Below are 19,771 nucleotides of genomic sequence, written 5' to 3'. Positions count from 1 at the left end.
TCTGTTTTCTTTTTCCCTATTCAGAATCTTATAACTCCACATTTTTGCTCAAGCTATAATCAATGTCTGGATTTATTTCTACCATTAAAATACCTAGCTTTCTTTCATAGTTTACTGAACACCTTTTCCTCTATTCCTTTCCTCCCCTCAGTAGCTTGCACTATTTTCCTCAGTAATTACTTGATATAGATTTGGTATTTTGGTTTCTGTATCATGTTCTTTTCCCTAATAAGAATATAAGTTCTTTGAAGTTTCTCTGTATCCCCAGAACTTAGTGCAGTACATGGCACATAATTGTCTTTTACTCCTATTTTTAACATCTTCCACTATCTTGATATATAAAAATACACTTAGCCCAAATCATAGTTATTTCCATGAAGGGGGGAAAGTAGTGAGATTTACTTAGTTCTATTTTTCATTTCAGAAGGAAAACCTTTTGTGTTATTCCCTAAGATAATCAACTGAATAATAGCAAAATGTGGACTTAATATTTTTCTCTCTTTTTATATTGTAGAAGAATTTTATTTATCTATGCCAGAAAATTACCACTACTTGAATCAATCTGGATGTGTAGCAGATGCGACAATCAATGATAAAGAATCCTTCAAGGATGTCATTGTAAGTTACTTTCCTAAAAAGAATTAATTACTTTCTGGTACAGTGTACTGTCAATTACCTCAGAAAAAAAAACCTGAAATAATAACTAATCAATGAGCATTCAAAGGCAAGTATTTCCCTTTTTTTCCTTTTCTTTTGCTTTAAAATTGTCTTCAAAGGCTGGATAATTTTTACCTGGCATTAAAAATAACAATCAAAAGGGATCATGAGAGATAATTAACTGTTTTAATAATAATATTCATATTTTCATAGTTCTTTGCAATTGACAGTATGTTTTCCTCACAATCAGTTAATTGGTACAAATATTTTCCTTTTTCCCCCCAAATAAGAAAGCTAATTTACAGAGAGGTTAAATGATTCTTGTCACAGGGTTATTTATTAATAAGTGAAGCTGAAAACTTGGATAGAAAACCAACACTTTATTCAGCACCATATTGAAGGAGGAATTCTTGAACCTCTCTAGACAAGCATGTTAATTTTTTAATTGAAGATTTCTAACTAGAAAAACCATACTTCATTTCATTTCAGTGTTTTCTGATCTTGTTTGTCCAAAAAATTATTCCTGAAATTTCTTCATTTCCATTAACATAAAGTAAGGTAGTTTGGTAGAAAGAATGGAAAGATGACCTCAGAATCAGGAAGAACAAATTCAAGTTCCACTTGTACCATACTTGGTTGTATGGTCCTGGCCAAGTTCCTGAGACAAACTTCTAAAAAACTTGCCTTGCCCACTTATTTGGGTGGAGAGAACTTTTGATCCAAGAATTCCCTTTATCATTAAAATCAAATTTGTAGTCCTTATCTATACCTTTTTACTATAAGCTCAATCTTTTTTTTTTTTTCCAATCCTTATAGATTTATGGTCTTATTTATAGAATTCCTTTTCTAATTGGTCAATCCAGTTTTAAACTTGAAGATTGGAAAGTCTTCAAGAATGCATTGGAAGAATGTTAGAAGATCTTGGAAATCCAATCTCAATTCTGATACATACTGTGGACAGTATTGTACACAGCAAAATATTTGCTCTGAAACAAAACTTGAATAAAACAGATTAAACTAAGAGAATTTCATTACTTTTTACTCAAATTACTCATTACTCAAGTTTTACAGCTAAGTCATTCTCAATAGCCTTTCCCTAATTTGATATTATCCATATTTAGCAAATCTTATTAAATATCTTTATTCCTGATGTCCTAATGGCAGCACGATGGCACATGGGAAGGATCTTGGATCTGAAATCAGGAAACAATTGGAATTGTGTTTCAGACATTGATTGGATGTGTAATGCTTAGACAAATCACTTTCACTTTCTCTCTTTCCTTATCTGGAAAATGAGAATGATAGTAATAACCTCCTCCTGGGGTTGTTGTGAAGATAAAACATTATAATATATGTGAATCACAAACCTTAAAATACTATATAAATCCTAGGTATCGTAATTATCAACATAGTGGTATAGTTAAGATTCTAGCACTATTCCTTATATGGTTACTAGAGAAATTATTCCAATTGTTGCCAAAACTTTAATCACGTAATATTGTATGCTATTTTTATCTGGTAGAGCTTATCATTAAGAATTTGGGAAGTAGACTCAACCTTTCACAAGTTATGGGATCATAGTTTTAAAAGTAGTTTTTAAGAATCTCTTAGAGGTTACCATATCCAACCCCCTTATTTTCCAATTTAAGGAAATTGAGACCCAGTGAGGTTAAGTGACTGAAGTAATGTTGCACAATATGTGGCCAGATCTTATGACTAAATACAATATTCTTCATTGTAATACCGTTTCTCCATCTTATGACATCCTCTTGTCAATTTATTGTCACTTAATCAGAGTAAAATTGAATTCAGCTGACAAATATTCTTCAAAAATTGCATCTTAGACTCTGTTAATGAATGACTTGCTTTTTCTACTGGGGTTTGGATCCTAAGCTTACTGCTCTGTTGTTTCCTAGATTTCCCTAATATGGGCACAGTCTTTGCCTTTGCCTTGAAATCAAGAGACCCTGGGTTTTAACTTAATTCATTTAACTCACTATCCCAAGAATCTCTAAAAGATGACAAATTCTTATTTTTTTTTCTAGTTAATAGTATTTTATTTTTTCCAAATACATTCTAAGATAGTTTTCAACATTCACCTTTGCAAAACCTTATATTCCAATTTTTTTTCTCTCTCCCCCCCACCTGCAATTCTTCTAAAAATATTTCTATGTTCAAGAGATGATAGATTCTAAACTGGTTACACATGAATGAATTTCTTCACTGGAAATCGAATATCAGAGCTTCCCCCTAATCTTGTATTACTTCCCCCCATTCACCATAGAAACTTATCCTATTTTATACTTTAATATGTTTAACATGTATGAGATTGCCTGCTACCTAGGGGAGGAGGTGGAGGGAAGGAAGGGAAAAGTTGGAACAGTGTTTTCAAGGGTCAGTGTTGAAAAATTACCCATGCATTTGTTCTGTCAATAAAAAGGTATAATTAAAAAAAAAGAAGAAAAGAAACTTATCCTGTCTTTCAAGGTTTTTCAAGACTACTGGCTAGTTCTGCTATAGTGATAACTTCCTGTTCTCAAACATTCTAAAATGCGTATATCATCAAGCCCTGATATTATGTGATATATAATCTAGTATATTTTAAATAATAATTATTATCTATTTTAATTTATTCCTCCTGTCATAGATAAGACCATTACCAGTCACTTTGCTTCTCTCTGTAAGAGGTTACGCTTTGAGAAAAATAAGGAAACTGGGTCTCTTTTTGGTGATTTTATATACATACATACACACACACACACACACACACACACACACACACACACACACACACACGTGCTAAGTCACATGATCATTTTGTGCCTCAATTTCCTTAATGATAAAATAAATGAATAGTCTTTGCTTGTTAGGTTCCTATGGCTACAAATTTAAGGTCTTGTAAATGAAAGAGTGAGGTTGTTACATAGTTACATCAAGAAATAGAATTTTCACAAATTTGCTTTACTTATTCCCTTTGATCAAAAAACAGCATTTTATTCTAAAGTTCAAGTAGGGAACTCAAGGAGGGACAACTAATCCTTACCTATGAGTCTCTGGGCCACATTGATTTCGATAACATTACATTTTAAAACTATGTTTTATTGTATTTATTTTTTGAAATACTTTCAAATTACATTTTAATCAAGTTCTGACCATGCATTTGGCAATGTTGTAGGTGCTATTATGTTTTTGACACCTGATCTAAATGACAGGTTGTTATATAAATACAGTGCCATCTTAATTTCGACACATTCTTTTCCTTTTCCTTTGATCCAAGTAACCAATTTTCTCTATGACCACTAGGGTGCATGACAGAGCAAGAAGAGCACTGTCTTCTTGATAGTTCCAGATTTCAATGGAATCATAAATAACTTAGTTGACAAAAGGAGTCTAAAATAGTGAATAACATGCTGTGCTCTCATAGACTACGATTTATCTAGCATTGTCTATTTAGGCCATTGACATTTTGGTTTTTTTTTTTTTCATTTATGTAATTTAGTTCTCAAAATCTTGATCAAATTAAACAAAGGAAAGTATCTATTTGAAGTAAAAATATTAGTAGCTAAAAATAGTTAATACATAACACATAAAACTTATTATTTTTCAAAATTCATCAAGATTCTATTTTTAGTCATTTTTGTTACTCCCCTCAAAACCCCTTCTCAAAAATTTGAGAGTACAAGAAAAATAAAATTCATCACAAACTTGTCAAGCAAAACATTTCCACATTGTTCATGTCCAGAAAAAAACATTTCGCTGCAGTTAGTTTTGTTAACCTTTCACGTCTCTATCAGGAGGTAGGTATGTTTTATCATAAGTTCTCTAGAATAGTGGTTGGATTTTAAACTGATAAAAGTTCAGTATAATGTTAGTCAATTTCATTTATTCCATAATTCCTCAAATTCTCGTCCTTTACCACCTCCAGAGGAACTATAAATATTTTTTCCTATCATTAGAGTTTGTCTGGCTTAGGATGAGTCCTTTCTAAAACTTACTCTCCTTGCAATTTTATGACCTGTGTTTGGGTCTATGCAAGAGTAGATAGCTACAGGACTCGTCAGTCAGTTAGAAAGCTTTGTTAGTTCAAAATGGGAGAATTTTAGCCTTTCTTTTACTCTGAGATTCTTGCTTTGTTTATTCCTCTGCAAGCAGGTTCAGATCCTTTAAGTGAGATTTGGGTCTGAGCCACACAGCTGCCCCTGCTGCCGGCTGAATCTTCTCCTTTCTTGGTACACTGCCCAGGGCCACCTACCTGAGAACACAGGTCCTCTTCTCAGTCTGCCTCTAATCTGTGACCCAGAACTAGGTAGGGTAACAAAGCGTCCAGCTTGCACCTGTTCCCATCCCAGTGCCCCAGGATAGGTTAGGAGTTGGCCCTTCTCTGGGTACTAAGTGCTTATAGAAGCCTGCCAGCTGAGCCGGACAAATGATTTACTGTTATTCCTTTTAGATTTCCCCATTAGGATTCAGTCTGCTGCATTTTCTAGCTCTCTTTAGAGGAGTTTTTGAAGTGGAGCAATACTTGTATAGGTTCCTTCTACTCTCTTCTCCATCCTGGTTCTACCCATCTTTTCTAATCATATAATAATACTTAATAAAGCCCTTTTTACAGTAAATTAGCACATCTGATTTTTTTAAAAATTATTTTAAAAAAGAATCAAATGTATATATTAAAACAAAACCATTTTTCTTTGAACATTTCACATATAAAGAATTGATATGAACACAAGCCTATTTCAGCAGGATATTACACAGAAGTAGATATTTAATAAATGTTTGATTGAATATATGAATTCATTGTAGTTCATAATATCAATTGAAATTACTTGCCTTGTGTAATACTGTGTACTCACTGAAGACTTATGTGTGCCTATTTGTTTTTAATGGAACATAATTACTATTTTTTTAAATGTCAGCTAACAAAAGTGTCTTTCAGCTCTGTTTATTTTCCCGTGTCAACATCCTAAAATATGATGTTACAATTAAGAATCCTACTTTTTTCATTTGTATTTGTTTGCGCATACATTTTGAATTCTCCTATCTTCATCATTGACTTAAATTCACATCAACAAAACATTTTAGTTTTTCAGACCAATTTAAATTTTATAGTCATTTTAAAAATACTGCTAACTCGCTAAAATGTAAAATCATTTATACACTAAAAATTATTTTGTAATATTGGCATGCTCTGCCTAAAATTAGACTATTAAAAATATGTTGATTTTTTTCAGTATTTTAATCTCCCACAAATGCTTTTTCTTTTCCCCCTGAACATTGGGCATATTTGTCTGTTTTCAGCACCCATATATGATAAAAATAGCACTGTATTAATTTCTTACATTTTAGTGTCTAGTATCTAGAACTATAGTGTGTAGAAAAATAGAACCAAGACAGTAGTTTATATTTTATTTGTATTTGCTATATTATAAAGGAATTTTCTCTTACTGATAGTGACTTTTTAAATTTCTTTCTCAAAGAGTAAAAATCTGGAGAATAATATTTTTTCTAATCCACCTGCTTTCTGTTTAGTACTCTGAGAAAAGCTACTAAATGTTCTTACTGGAACATGTTAATGGAATTCTCTATGCCTGAATTTGTTTGATATTCATGCTATATAATGAAAATAACATTTATGCTTTTGTACTTTGGAAAAGACCAAAAATAAAAAAGATTGTTGATTTGTATGGTTTTTTTAAACTAATCTGCCTTTCCATTCTGGGTCATAGTAACTTAACGCAGGTCTCAGAAATTAAGAAAAAAAAATTAAATAACATGGCTTTATATTACTTTGTTTTCTGGCCATTATATAATATTCCCTTCTCTTCGTCCCTCTCTCTCCACCTCTTTCCCTCTTCATCTCTGTCTCCCTCCCTCCTTTTGATCTGCCCTTTTTGGGGGTACCATGGCAATGAGAGAAGTCAGTCTTTTTACCATGATGTATAGATAATGCATATCATTAGATTATGACAGTTTTGTTAATTCTTTACTTTAATGAGATGGGCAGGTACTATAAACATTTTTCTTTTTCCTTCTAGACTGCAATGGAAGTAATGCAATTCAGCAAAGAAGAAGTTCGGGAAGTTCTTAGACTTCTTGCTGGTATTCTACATCTTGGAAACATAGAATTCATCACTGCTGGTGGAGCACAAGTTTCTTTCAAAACAGGTAAGGTTCCTTTTTTTTTTTTTTTTTTTTTTTTTTTAAACTACTAAGAAATGTTCTTCCATATATGAAGTTTGGATCTTGAAAATGTTGCTGAATTTGTAACTAGAAAGAACAGGAATAAGAATATCTGGTCTTTAAAGCCAGTTCTACTCTATTACTAGTCAAATGATTATTTAGCCTTTCTACATCTCAATTTTATGATTTTTAAAATATATATTTAGGAAGGAGATTAAAGAATCTTCATTCCCTGGAAGAGGAGGAAGAGAACAGAGGTTACTTTCAACTTAAATATATGAAGCCCCATTAAATAGCCTTTAGCATAGGCATTTCTGTTTAATTTTAGGAATGGGTTTTTTAGGGGACATTTAGTAACTTATTTAATAATTGACATGAGTTATGGAGGGGATTCTACAATCCATCAATCCAAATCTACAGTTAAAAAAATAATTTAAAACAATGAACTGCCTTTTCAGTAAGATTTAAACATTCTCTGTTTTTTATCCAATCATTCTCTTTCCACACTAGTCCTCTACAATAAAATTAAATGTAAAAGTTGACATTTTGAGTGTCATCTTTTAGAACTGATTTGGCTAGATTTTGAATCATTAAAATTTGAATTTGGATTTGAAGCAAGGTTCTTCTACTCACTCCTAATCTCTAACAGGCTACTATGATCCTAAGTGGTCTTAGCTGATAGAATTATAATTCTAACCCAGAAAGAGAAATTTGACTTTTTTCAAGTATTCCATTCACCTATTACAATTGCTTACATTAATATGAATACTTACTTGTTTCACTATTCTGTAATTTCTAAGGAAAATGATTTCAGGAATATTACTTAAGGACATGCCGGTGTAGATTCAAATCATATCACTAAAAAATCACCTGTTCTTTTTTGTACAAACATAATCCACATTTTGCTTATCTTTTATTTATTTGGTTTTTTTCTTTTTTTGTCAGCTCTTGGTAGGTCTGCAGAATTACTAGGATTGGACTCAACACAGCTAACTGATGCCTTGACACAGAGATCAATGATACTCCGAGGAGAAGAGATCTTAACACCTCTCAACATACAACAAGTAATTCTTAGCAAAAGCTACTGAGTTTTCCCTTGGTTAATTTATGAAATAAAAGGAAAGCTGTGGAGGCCTTAGAAAAGATAAATCAAACAGTTTGAGAATAGGGTGCTATAATGGAAGGAGAAGGGAATATGGGATAAGAGTATCAGGAATTAGAAAGATATGAAATACTAATTCTTTGTGCCCTTTCAAAATTTTCCCTAGAACTATGAATCAAAGAAAAAAATAGTTTCTTACATTTTCTTTTCTCCTTTACCACATGGCTTTATTGTAAGACCCACACTAATCTAGGCATTTGGAGGACTGACTTGAGAACCTAAAATCAGGTATAATAATTTCCAGTATACCAAGTTTTACACTTTTGAAACATAATCCACTGGAAAATTTGAGAATGGATCTGATGAGATTGATATAGGTACCAAATAATGAGATTGAAGGGAACAATTGACACCAGATGTTGGGGTTTGACACCAAATGTTAGGGTTCAGTCATGTGATGAATTCATAGTGGCCTTTGTCTTTGCAAAAGGTAGATTTACTTAAGAGAAGAGGTTACAGATAAAGTGAAGAGGTAAAATAGACATCGGTAGTGGTAAATATGAAAATAGATTTGGGAGAACATATATAGAAAATGGTTTTAAGAATTAACAAAGGAAAACAGTACCCTGTTGAAACTTACAATTAACCAGGAGAATGAGAATATACTTTTTCTTGTGGGAGGCCTAAGATAGGAATATTCCATTGAATGACAGGCCAAATCCATAGAGGAGTTTATACCCTAATAAAATTACTAGTTAGCTATAAGCAGGAAAAAGACACTAAAAAACATGAAGAAAACAGCCAAGACAGAATGTCCTGTTGAGCTCGTCCAAAAGGGAGTTGGCAAAGATAGTGTAGACCTTGAACAGATTTTTAGGAGAAACTTAACGACATATCTTGATTTTCTGATTGAATACAGTAAGGTGGAGTTACCCAAGACCTCCACAGGGGTTGGCATGTAAACTTGAGCTGATCCCCATCAGTACCCTTCTCCTCAAGGAGTAATCTCATCAGTTTTTCTGCCAACTCTATCTAATGACCCAGGACCTTATCAGATTTATTGATTTGGTTAGAGTGGGGTAGATTCTTGCCTGTGAAAATAAAAATAAAATGTAAAGAAAGAGTGCTTAATATGTCTGATCTTTCCCACAGGCAGCAGATAGCAGGGATTCCATGGCCATGGCACTTTATTCCCAATGTTTTACCTGGATTATTAAGAAAATTAATAGTAGAATTAAAGGCAAAGATGACTTCAAGTCGATTGGAATTCTAGACATATTTGGATTTGAAAACTTTGAGGTATGTATATGAGGTATACATATATATATATGTATATGAGGTATGTATATGAGGTATACAAAAATATATATATATATATATTTTTTTTTTTTTAAATTTTTTTGGAGGCAGTTGGAGTTAAATGACTTGCCCAGGATTAAGCAGCTAGGAAGTGTTAAGTGTCTGAGGTCACATTTGAATTCGGGTCCTCCTGACTTCAGTGCTCTACTCACTGCACCATCTAGCTGCCTCTTGATTCTTTGATATTTAAGCCTATTATGCAGTTCCTTGTATTGGAAGCTCTGATTGGATTTCTGAAGCTCACTGAATTTTTAGTTCTTTCTCTTTAACTTGCATTTTATGAATGGGAAATTTGAAGATAGTTATTGTCCAATATGTCTTCTTTCCTCTCAGGTTAACCATTTTGAGCAGTTCAGTATAAACTATGCAAATGAAAAGCTTCAGGAGTATTTCAATAAGCATATTTTTTCTTTGGAACAACTGGAATATAGCAGGTAATAATAGGTTCAAAATACCATTTCCAAAATGATTAAAGAAAAATTGAGAATTCAATTTAAAGTTATATGTGAAATTTAAGTGTTATCTTCTGCTTTTATTATAGAGAAGGGCTAGTGTGGGAAGATATTGACTGGATAGACAATGGAGAATGTCTGGATCTGATTGAAAAGGTAATCCATTGTTGAATAAGTTATGACCCCAGCTTGCTCAGCTGTGTTAATTTGTGCTTATGGGAACAAAGTAACTTGTACTAACTTGTACTTTAAAGATGTGAAAGAGACTAAAATGGTCTATTGTATTCTAATTAGAGTTGCTTTTCAGCTTTGACAGTTCTGTGATTCTGTGATCATAGTAGTATTTCTTACTTTGCACTTTAATTTTAATTTTAGCAGAATCTAAGTTCTGGTATAAATGCAAATATATATGTAAACACATTTATATATGTAAATGTGCACATGCATGTTCGACATATATACAAACATGTAGGATGTAATGTGTATTTTTTGAACCATATTCTTTATGCTTTTCTAAAATTTAGATTATAACTTACTAATCAAAATATTAAAAAGTTCTAAAATTCTATTTACTGGAAATAAATGCATATCATTTTATGGAATTGAAGAATCTACTGAAGAATTGGGGTTTAGAGGTGGTAGTGCATTATGGGTATTTCAGAGGTCCAAACTATCTGTGACTTAAAGAAAAATCTTAAGGATGTCTGAGGCACTTAGAGATTAAAATAATTTGTCCAGTCTCAGAGGAAGTATGTAAGCCAAATTTTTCCTGTCTCCATGACCATGTGATCCCTCCTTTTTCATTTATTTTTTAAAAACTTTTTGTGACCCCATTTGGGATTTTCTTGGCAAAAATACTAGAGTTATATACCATTTCCTTTTCCAGCTCATTTTTTTACACATGAGGATTACAGAATTTAGTGATGTGTTCACACAGTGAATTTTTGAGGCTAGACTTCAGAAATATGAAATTCAGAAACTCAGAAATATGAATCTTCCCAACTTCAGTTCTGGCACCCTATCCACTAAACCACCTATCTGCCCCTAAAAAAAATCATTAAAAGAAACCCATATAACCCAAATAATTTTTCTTTATAGTATGGGATTAAAAAAAAAAAAACTTTTTTTCTCATTCTTAGAATTAATTATTTTTTGTGCCATATGGGGGCAGGAGAAGCAATTTAATTAAATATTTCTTAAGAAAACTTTTTATATTTTAAAAATACTCTTTTTTTTTTCCTTCCCTCTTCCAGAAACTTGGACTACTAGCCCTTATCAATGAAGAAAGTCATTTTCCTCAGGCAACAGATACTACCTTACTGGAGAAGTTACACTCTCAGCACGCTGTATGTCAAAGATCATTCCAGATTCTTCAATTTGAAATAGCAAAACTTTGGATTAAGTGTACACCTAATATTTGAAAACATGAATTATTTCTTTAGTGCCCACCAGTATATTTGCTTTCCAAACTATAAATATAACTATTCACTAGAATAGATACTTTAAGCTGAGTTAACTAAATAGTTAATGATTAATATGAAAATCATAAATCCTTCAGTCAATACCTTATATTCATTAAAGCAATATACTTTGCTAGAGGAGGAGATCATCCAGAGTATAAAGGATTATTGATCCATCAAGATCAGCACACAGCCTTCTTGCTGGACCTCAGATCTGGGAAACAGGATATCTCCAAAATTTTGACACTAATCTTGTAAATTTTAATACATCTACCAAGTTATCTAATTGTTTAGATACTATCCAGAATTTTGATGTCATACCCCATTTTGCCTCTCTGTGTATACCCCATTTTGTTCTCTGTTTATTTTATTCCTGCATGGGCCTTTGTAAGTCTCAGCTCCATCCCTTTACTCAAACTGTACTCTGTGTCTGGGCTGCTTCCCTCTGCACCTTGTACTGTTACATTTCTAGAAAAAGGAAGCCTTTCCTGTTTTCCCTAATAGAGAAGTCTCCTCAGACTTTCTTTGCACCCTTCTTAAGTATGTTTTGTAGCTACTCACCGACACTAAGACAAGACTAACACAAGACACTAAGCCCTATTAAGTCAGAGACCAAGATTTATTTAAACTTTGTATTTCCTCCATTATATTTTATGGTGCTTTTTGTAGAGTGAACACTAAAATGTTTGTTGAATTATTCATTTTTTTTTCCTTTTTCTTTTAATTTAGCATAACCACTTTTATGTGAAGCCAAGAGTTGCTGTTAATAATTTTGGAGTAAAACACTATGCTGGAGAGGTAATATATTTTTAGAATTTCTTCTTCAATGTTTCAAAAGAACCATAGTTTAGTCAGTGTGGACACTTCTTCCATTAATATAGATCACAGCTTCTCCATGTTTTTATAGACATAATTGAACTGAGGGCCTAAAAGGAATTGATCACTTACTAAGGAACCTCTCGGAACTAGGCTAAAGCGAAGTTGATAGAAAATGGATTGTCACAGGACCTCTTCTCAGGGCCTTGTCAGCTTTATAAGATCTGCCAGTCCTGGCATAGAACTTTTGAGAGAGTCCAAGTTCACCTCCACTTTAGCACATCATAAAAGTAGGTTTTAATGGAAGATTTTTAAACCTCCCTTGTGAAAGGAATTTCACAATACCTTTTAAAGAAATACTTGTTTTCTCCATAGGAAGATAAACTCATTGAACTGTTCTGTTTTTGCTATTAAATTTATAAAATTTGGTTAATTTTAATCTTTCTTTCTCTCTACTTTCTCTCTTTCCCCTAACCACCTTCTTTCTCCCTCTCCCCTTCACCCCAAATTCTGTTGCCCATTTTTGGGGGTGGTTTCACAGGTGCAATATGATGTTAGGGGAATTTTGGAGAAGAACAGAGATACATTCCGAGATGATCTCCTCAACTTGCTAAGGGAAAGCCGGTATGTAACATTACTCATGGAAAAGTAATTGACCAACAAATGCCAGATATGACTTGAATTCCGAGTTATACTGTGTATATTCTTCACATAATAGAATACTAATGTTCTTCCAGAATATTTTATAATAGCCTGTACTATATATAGGCCATATTTTTATTAACCAATTAACACAAATATATTAGTGCTTGTAGCTTAAATCATTGAATTCTCTTTTCTATTTCCTATTATCAACAGTGATCAAGAAATTCTTAGAAACAGATTTGGAACCAAATTTATTTCATTTCACTTAAAAAGATTGCTTTGTCATGCCTGCAACTACTATAGAGTTAAAGAAATATAGCAAACCTTGAAAATGCACTAATCACTGATTTAAATATTAGTATTTAATATTACCAAGGGCAGTACACTGAATAAAGCACTGAGTCTGGATTCACAAAAACCTGCATTTGAATCCATCCTTAGACACTTAACTAACTGTGATCCTGGGCAAGAAATTTAACCCTGTTTGTCTCAGTTTCCTCATCTATAAAATTAGCAAGAGAAGGAAATGGCAAACTGCTCTATTATCCTTGTCAAGAAAAGCCCAAATGGGATCAGGACAGGTGGGACATGACTGAAATGACTTAAACAAACAGAAAATTTAATGTTACTAACTTTGGATTTCTTAAATCCTAAAATTCTCATAATCTTTTATACTACACTAATTTATAATAATTTAAATATTTAATCATTTAAAATATTACATTGTAGGGCTATGATGCAAAGATCTAAAACATGCAATAAGCAGAGGAAAGGCTGGAAAATAGATTCATTCTAGGGACAAAGTTAAAAGTTTTGTTTCTGCATGAGTTAGTTCTCATTTGCCAGTTCAATATCCAGCTTGGTTTTTGAAAGACTTAACTTCATGGTGTGACTATCCCACTATAATATTTTCATAGCCCATAGATTTGATGTTTTATTTTTAGTATGTAAATTATTTGATGTGGAATTCATAATTTCTTTTCCTCATTATTCCTCATTCTTTTTTATTTTGTTTATGAACAAAATATTTTATGAGAAAAAAAGTATTGAATGGTTACTTGATTTTAATAATCAAAAAGCTCAAGTTATAATCAGTGGCTTAGTTTAAAAAGTTATGTTAGGCAATCTAATATATTTTGATGGCTTTGTTCAGGCGATTTAATTGTGTAAAAAACTCTTTCTTTGCAAAGATTATTGGAATGGATTGCCATTTCCTTTTACAGTTCATTTTATATATGAGGAACTGAGACAGACAGGATTAAGTGACTTGCTAGTGTATGTAACAAAGCCAGTATATATCTGAGGCTCAATTTGAACTCAGAAAGATGAGTCATCCTGATTCCCTGTTTGACATTCTTAGCTACTATACTCTATACTGTAATTGGTGGGATGGAATCACAGGATGATTGTGTCTTAGTTCACATTGCAACAATCTGGTCTTTCAAATTCCAGGTCTAGGACTTGATGGGTGGATTTTTTTTTTTTATTCTCTTCAGTAAAGAAGATTTTTCTTAACCATGTAAGAAACTCTTATTTAGAAAACTCCCTTCATCAATGTAGATCCCATGCTATTCTGCAACTATTTCTCTTGAGGAGTTGACTGGGTTAATAAAAGGATAAGGGATATGGCCAGAACCACACAGCCCTCTACACAGATTATACCACTTGAATATTCTTGATTCTGGAGCTGTGCTTTCTTTAATTACTGAATGGTATAGGAAGATAAAATCAAAAAAGTTCTTGCTTGCACTCTACTGGGAGATGCAATATTCACAGAATTAAGTAAATAAAAAGTATACACAAAACCAAACTTTTCTTTTTCTTTCCCATAATATTTTATTGATGAAACAGATCTCCTTGGGGGAGTAATTTGCGCAAGACACACATAGTAAGTATAAAAGTTGAGATTCACACAGTTATTTTGCCTCCGATTCTTTACCTACAAAATGGAGACTTAGAAAGATCATTTATAGCTGAAAGGAACATCAAAAGCCTTTCATTGCATAGATGAGTCAACTGAGGCCAATGGGGCTTGTGAAGTTTGCCCAAGTTCTCAGAAGTAATAAGTGTCATCTCAACATAGATGAACTATATAGCATGATTCCCATGGCTAACCTGTTCTTGATAATAAGCTTGCAACCTTTGAAAATAGTGTTAACTTACACTGCAGTAAATAACTTTAAGTTATCAGATAAAAAAAGGGCTATAATCATAGGAAGATGAAGCATAATAATTTTATGATTACTTATGTGAAGACTTTGTTGTTTCTCTTTTAGACTTGATTTCATCTATGATCTATTTGAGCATGTTTCAAGCCGAAATAACCAGGAAACCCTGAAATGTGGAAGTAAACACAAGAGACCCACTGTCAGCTCACAATTCAAGGTTAGTTTAAGATATCTCTGATATTTTATTATTTGTGTCATTTTAAAAATTGAAAATGGTACTTGTGTGTGCACCAGGAAGTATTACAATTAAGATTTTCTTTTCTTTAATTTTCAACCAAAATCCATTGTAAAAATAAAATCCTTTTATTTTTAATAATAAAAATGTATAGCTTTTTAGTCAAAATGATATTATCATTGTTCTATTTATAAAAGTTCTTCAGTTGCAAGAAGGTAGGTTTCTTACATTTGTACATTTTCTTTATTTAATTTAAGAATGAGATACATGCAGAAGAGGTTTAGGACAATTGCTGTAAAGTTTTAGAAGCAAGAAATCCCTTTTTTGCTTGAAAGATACTAGTGTGAGGCTCAGGAAAGAGGGTATTTGGATGCAATCTGAGTGGAACATAGGGACTTCAGTGGACAGAGATGTAGAGTCATTTTTTCCTAGGTGAAGGGAAATGTAAGGTGTGCAGAGGGAAGAGTTGTTGTTGCCATTTTTCTGTATCTTTCATGAAAGTTTGACAGGGAAGGGGAGGAAAAGGGACAGGGATCAAAGAACATTGCACTTGGGCAAAAAAATGGAATATATAGAGAGCACAGGTAAATTGAACCAAGATTATATGGGTAACCAAAAATTGAAGGGAAAAAAAAAGTTGAAGAGGAGCTAAATTGACAGTGTCAACAGTTTATATTTTATGTAGTAAATAATGGGATCCCTTGAAAGTTTTTAATTTTATAAAGTATGTGATCTTAATAGTATATCAATAAAAATTATTTGAGTAGCAATAATTGCAGTGATGAAAAGCTAGAGGCAGGGAACTAATTTAGGAAGTTATTATAATAGTCTAGGTAGAACTGAAGACATTTCTGTGATAGCCTCCTTGTAAATTGAAAGAAAGGGGATCAGTGCCAGATATACTACAAAGAAATCAATAGGATTTAGTCATTTGGATATGTGGGGTGAGGGAAAAATTATAAGATAGAACCCTGTGAACCCAGTATCCCAGAATAATGATCTTAGCAGAAAATCAGGAGTTTAGGAGGAGAAACAAATTTAAGGGAGAAAATAATGGGTTCATTTTCTGATATTTTGAGTTTAAGGTTCTAATAGTGTCTTGGTAATAATGTACTTGGAACTCTGTGGAGAAGTAGGCTGGTTGGGCAGAGAGAGCTTGAGGGAGAACAATAATAGTGTAGTGTTGTGTAGCCAGAGAAGGGAATAAGGTACAAAACAATAGGATGTTCCACAGTGTCAGCGATAGAAAGACCAAGAAGGATAAAGATAAGGAGAGGGAAAGGTCATTCTCTAGCCTATGACTTTGAAAAGTTTTAAGTGGTCAGTCTAATAAACATTTATTAAGTATCTATTATGTGCCAGGAATAGTGCTAATCAAGTCTTGAGAACACAAATATCTCCTCTCCTTTCCTCCCCCCCAAATTCTTGCTCCCAAGGAAATCATAGTTAAGGAATAATAGAGTTCTAGGCATATATGTCAAACTTCAAAGGATAAAAGGATAAGGTAGAAGGTGAGGCAATGAAGGTAGCATGTGTTGACTGTTTTTTTCTGGGACATCATTCAAAGTGGAAGTGGATGAAAGTTGCAAAGAAGAAAATTTAGGCGGAAAAACTTCCAAAGAGGGCTCTAAAGAGTGAAATGGTTAACGTTAGGAAGTGATAGACTATCCCTTCCTAGAAGCATAATGGCATATTATAGAAAGTATTCTTATTTCTTTTTTGACTATAAACTCTCTGTCATCAAAATTGTCTTCTGATAAGAGATTCCATGATTTTCTCTTCCAAAAATGACAGGAAATTAAAAAAAAATTAAAATAGAATAAAGGAGATCTGCCTATATCTCTAAGTAACAGACACGAGGGAAGTTTATAAAAGAAACATAAATCATTGTTGGAGGAAAGTTGAAGTGAGATTGCATAAATTGGTAGCTTAGTGCAAATGATTTCCTCAAGCAGCATGCTGTCCAGCTGGTAGTAGGGGGGAAAACAGGTGATAGATGATAGGATGAAAGCGTTAATAAAGTCGAAATAGCATAAAGTAAACAGAATAAAGAATGCAAGGATAGAGAAGAGAGGGTATTGTTAAAGTGACTGACCCCAGGGTCAGGACTGGATAAGAAGTGAAGTAATAACCAAAACAGCTTTAAATGGGAGAATAGGGAATAATCTTAGACTTTGAAGATCATGATAGAAGAGCAGCTAGAAGCAGGATCAAGGTTTTGAAGAAGTAGAAAGGTCTTCAGTTCAGAAAAGGGAATTTCAGAGTTCAGGGTCTCAAGAGGAAGCATAATTTTAAGCAATCATGACATCTAATGTTTGATGACTCTTAGGAATTGGTAGTGTCATGTAATGGAGTTTATTGGTAGCTGAGCTCCGGAAACTGAAGATGAGTATCAGAAAAGTTTTTAACCTTTGTATTGGTATTTCATTGGGTAATGACATGGAAGGGACTGAGCCAACTACAAGAAATTATAGGAAAATAATCAGGAGTTTGATAGATGACCAGAATCAGGAAAAAATGGCATCAACTTCATAGATGAATAGCTGTTCATGGTGGTGATAGGGCAAATGCTAGTGATGATAATTTATAAACATGAAAAATGAAGGTCCTAAAATCAAATTCTGCCTCTGTTCTTATTTCCTCTCTGACTTTGGGCAAATTATTTCACTTTTATAGGATTCAATTTCTTTGTTTGAAAAAGGAAAGGAAGAAGAATAGATAACTTTTGACTACAAGTCTATGACTAGATTTTCTCTCAACTGAGGATCTGTTGCCAAAGCACTATGGAGGGATACAAAAGGCTAGTTATCCTCTCTTCTCACAAAACTTAAACTAAAATTTAGGTTAATTTAAATTAAAATTTTGAGACAACAATACCCACATACTGGAAGTCAGTCAACCAATTTATTTGGTTTTTGCTGAGCCAATTGGGGTTAAGTGACTTGCCCAGGATCACACAGCTAGGAAGTATTAAGTGTCTGAGATCAGATTTGAACTCCAGTCCTCCTGATTTAAGGGCTGGTGCTCTATCCACTGCACCACCTAGCTGCCCTCACAAAGTTTGTTAAGAATTTTCAAGACAATACATATTTTGAGTCCTAAATGAGTGCTACATTTCCTCAGGAATTCAGAAAAAGAAAAGGTTATTAGAACCACTGAGTTCTGGTGTTGAAGGGAAGTTTCAAGCTAGAGGTAAAACTTGAGCTGACTTTTTAAAAGGAATGAATCCTATTAAGTGGTGGAAAGTTATGTTCTGGACAGATGAAACAAGAACATAAGTCGAGGCAGGAGGATACTTGATGTTTATGGGACAGTGGGTAATGTAGTGTGACTAAAGCCAAGGTTTGTGTTGTTAAAGTATTACAGTATAAAGCTGGAGAGAGAAACCAGACCAATTTGTGAAGGCTAAAAAGTTATAGGCTTTATATTGTAAACAGAGTACCCATTTTCTGAAAATTAAAAGAGCGGTTAAGAATGGTTGCCCTCTCCCCTGCTTTTTCCTGATCAAGAACGGAGGGCAGTCCTTTTCCATTCAGGTTACTTGTAAGTAAAGTAAGCAGTTTTTAAAGAAAATTGCTAAAGAAGAAGGCATTACTAAGAGGGGAAAATTGTGTTGTTGTTTTTTTTAAGTTTTGCTTTTACTGCTTTCTTTTGTTTTTAACCAAAGAAATGGCTTAGTTTTGCATATAGATAGAATAATCATTTGGACTGGTAGCTATAGTAATAATATACTTTTCTATAGGATTAGGCTTCATAATATATGAGGCTTTCCCCCTTGCCTTCCAACATAAATAATAGTGTCTCTTATAGACTTCTTTTTGCATTGAACTTAGACTTTTAAAGTGAAAATACCTTAAAAAGAGGTCTACTCTGTCAACTAAGGCTGCTATTAGAAGTGCCTGGGGTGCTTAGAAACTAAGAGGGTAAAATAATAGGAAACTAAATAAAAAAAGCTTTTTCTTTTTTCTTTTTCTTTTTTTTTTTCCCTTTTCAATAGGACTCTCTGCATTCCTTAATGGCCACATTAAGCACATCTAATCCTTTCTTTGTTCGATGTATCAAGCCAAACATGCAGAAGGTAAGATTTAAGGTATTCTCAGATCTAGATGACTTATAGTATTTGGCTTCTTAGAAAGAGAGTTTCTGGAGGTAGGGGGGAATGGAAGGGTGGATTCTCATTATTTTAGTTTCTGTCAAGTCACTTAGAATGTATTTGAATGTGCTAGTCATATACTCAGACTATGTTATTCAAATTTCATTCTAAAACTAGAAACTAATTATATCTTCATTTTACAGTTTTAGAAAATATCATTACATTTCAGAGAAATTGCTCATTTGTAATAAAATGAACAATTTAAAATATTTTCATATTTATAGTTGACTTCAAGTTTAAAATTCTTTTGTTGTCCCTATGTGTGTGTGTATTTTAGAAATTCTGTTGTGTTCATAAATCAAGCCTGAATCTATGTTCACTTTGAGGCAGCTTCATAATCTGGAATCCATGATTTTAATTGTCCAAAGTGCATGCAGCTGTTAGACACTAAATGTGAAGGAAAAAATGCTCAGAAAGAAAAGTAGGGCTAGCTAAAGAAAAGCAGTTTGGTGCTAGCTTTGCTTATTTTCTAAATCTTTCTCCAAAGAAAGTTTAGGTGCTTTTCACAAATAATCAGAATTTTTTCAGAATTGTTTTTGAATTG

General features: G+C 33.0%; 1 protein-coding gene across 1 annotated transcript in view; it reads left to right on the top strand.

Moving 5' to 3' along the window:
• The window catches only part of MYO10 (myosin X), a 226,492-nt gene that overhangs the window by 121,479 nt on the left and 85,242 nt on the right, over positions 1 to 19,771 (top strand). The window contains exons 9-19 of the mRNA XM_051969871.1: positions 515 to 618; positions 6,693 to 6,822; positions 7,783 to 7,901; positions 9,092 to 9,238; positions 9,632 to 9,732; positions 9,840 to 9,906; positions 11,004 to 11,096; positions 11,940 to 12,008; positions 12,568 to 12,650; positions 14,948 to 15,056; positions 19,072 to 19,152. Coding sequence (XP_051825831.1) covers positions 515 to 618; positions 6,693 to 6,822; positions 7,783 to 7,901; positions 9,092 to 9,238; positions 9,632 to 9,732; positions 9,840 to 9,906; positions 11,004 to 11,096; positions 11,940 to 12,008; positions 12,568 to 12,650; positions 14,948 to 15,056; positions 19,072 to 19,152 — 1,103 coding nt within the window. The remainder of the gene's footprint in view (positions 1 to 514; positions 619 to 6,692; positions 6,823 to 7,782; positions 7,902 to 9,091; positions 9,239 to 9,631; positions 9,733 to 9,839; positions 9,907 to 11,003; positions 11,097 to 11,939; positions 12,009 to 12,567; positions 12,651 to 14,947; positions 15,057 to 19,071; positions 19,153 to 19,771) is intronic.

This window comes from Antechinus flavipes, chromosome 1 (genome assembly GCF_016432865.1).
Source record: "Antechinus flavipes isolate AdamAnt ecotype Samford, QLD, Australia chromosome 1, AdamAnt_v2, whole genome shotgun sequence".
In the NCBI taxonomy this organism is placed as follows: Eukaryota; Metazoa; Chordata; class Mammalia; order Dasyuromorphia; family Dasyuridae; genus Antechinus; species Antechinus flavipes.
Note: the sequence above shows the minus strand (reverse complement) of the source record. Positions and strands in the feature narration are given on the sequence as shown.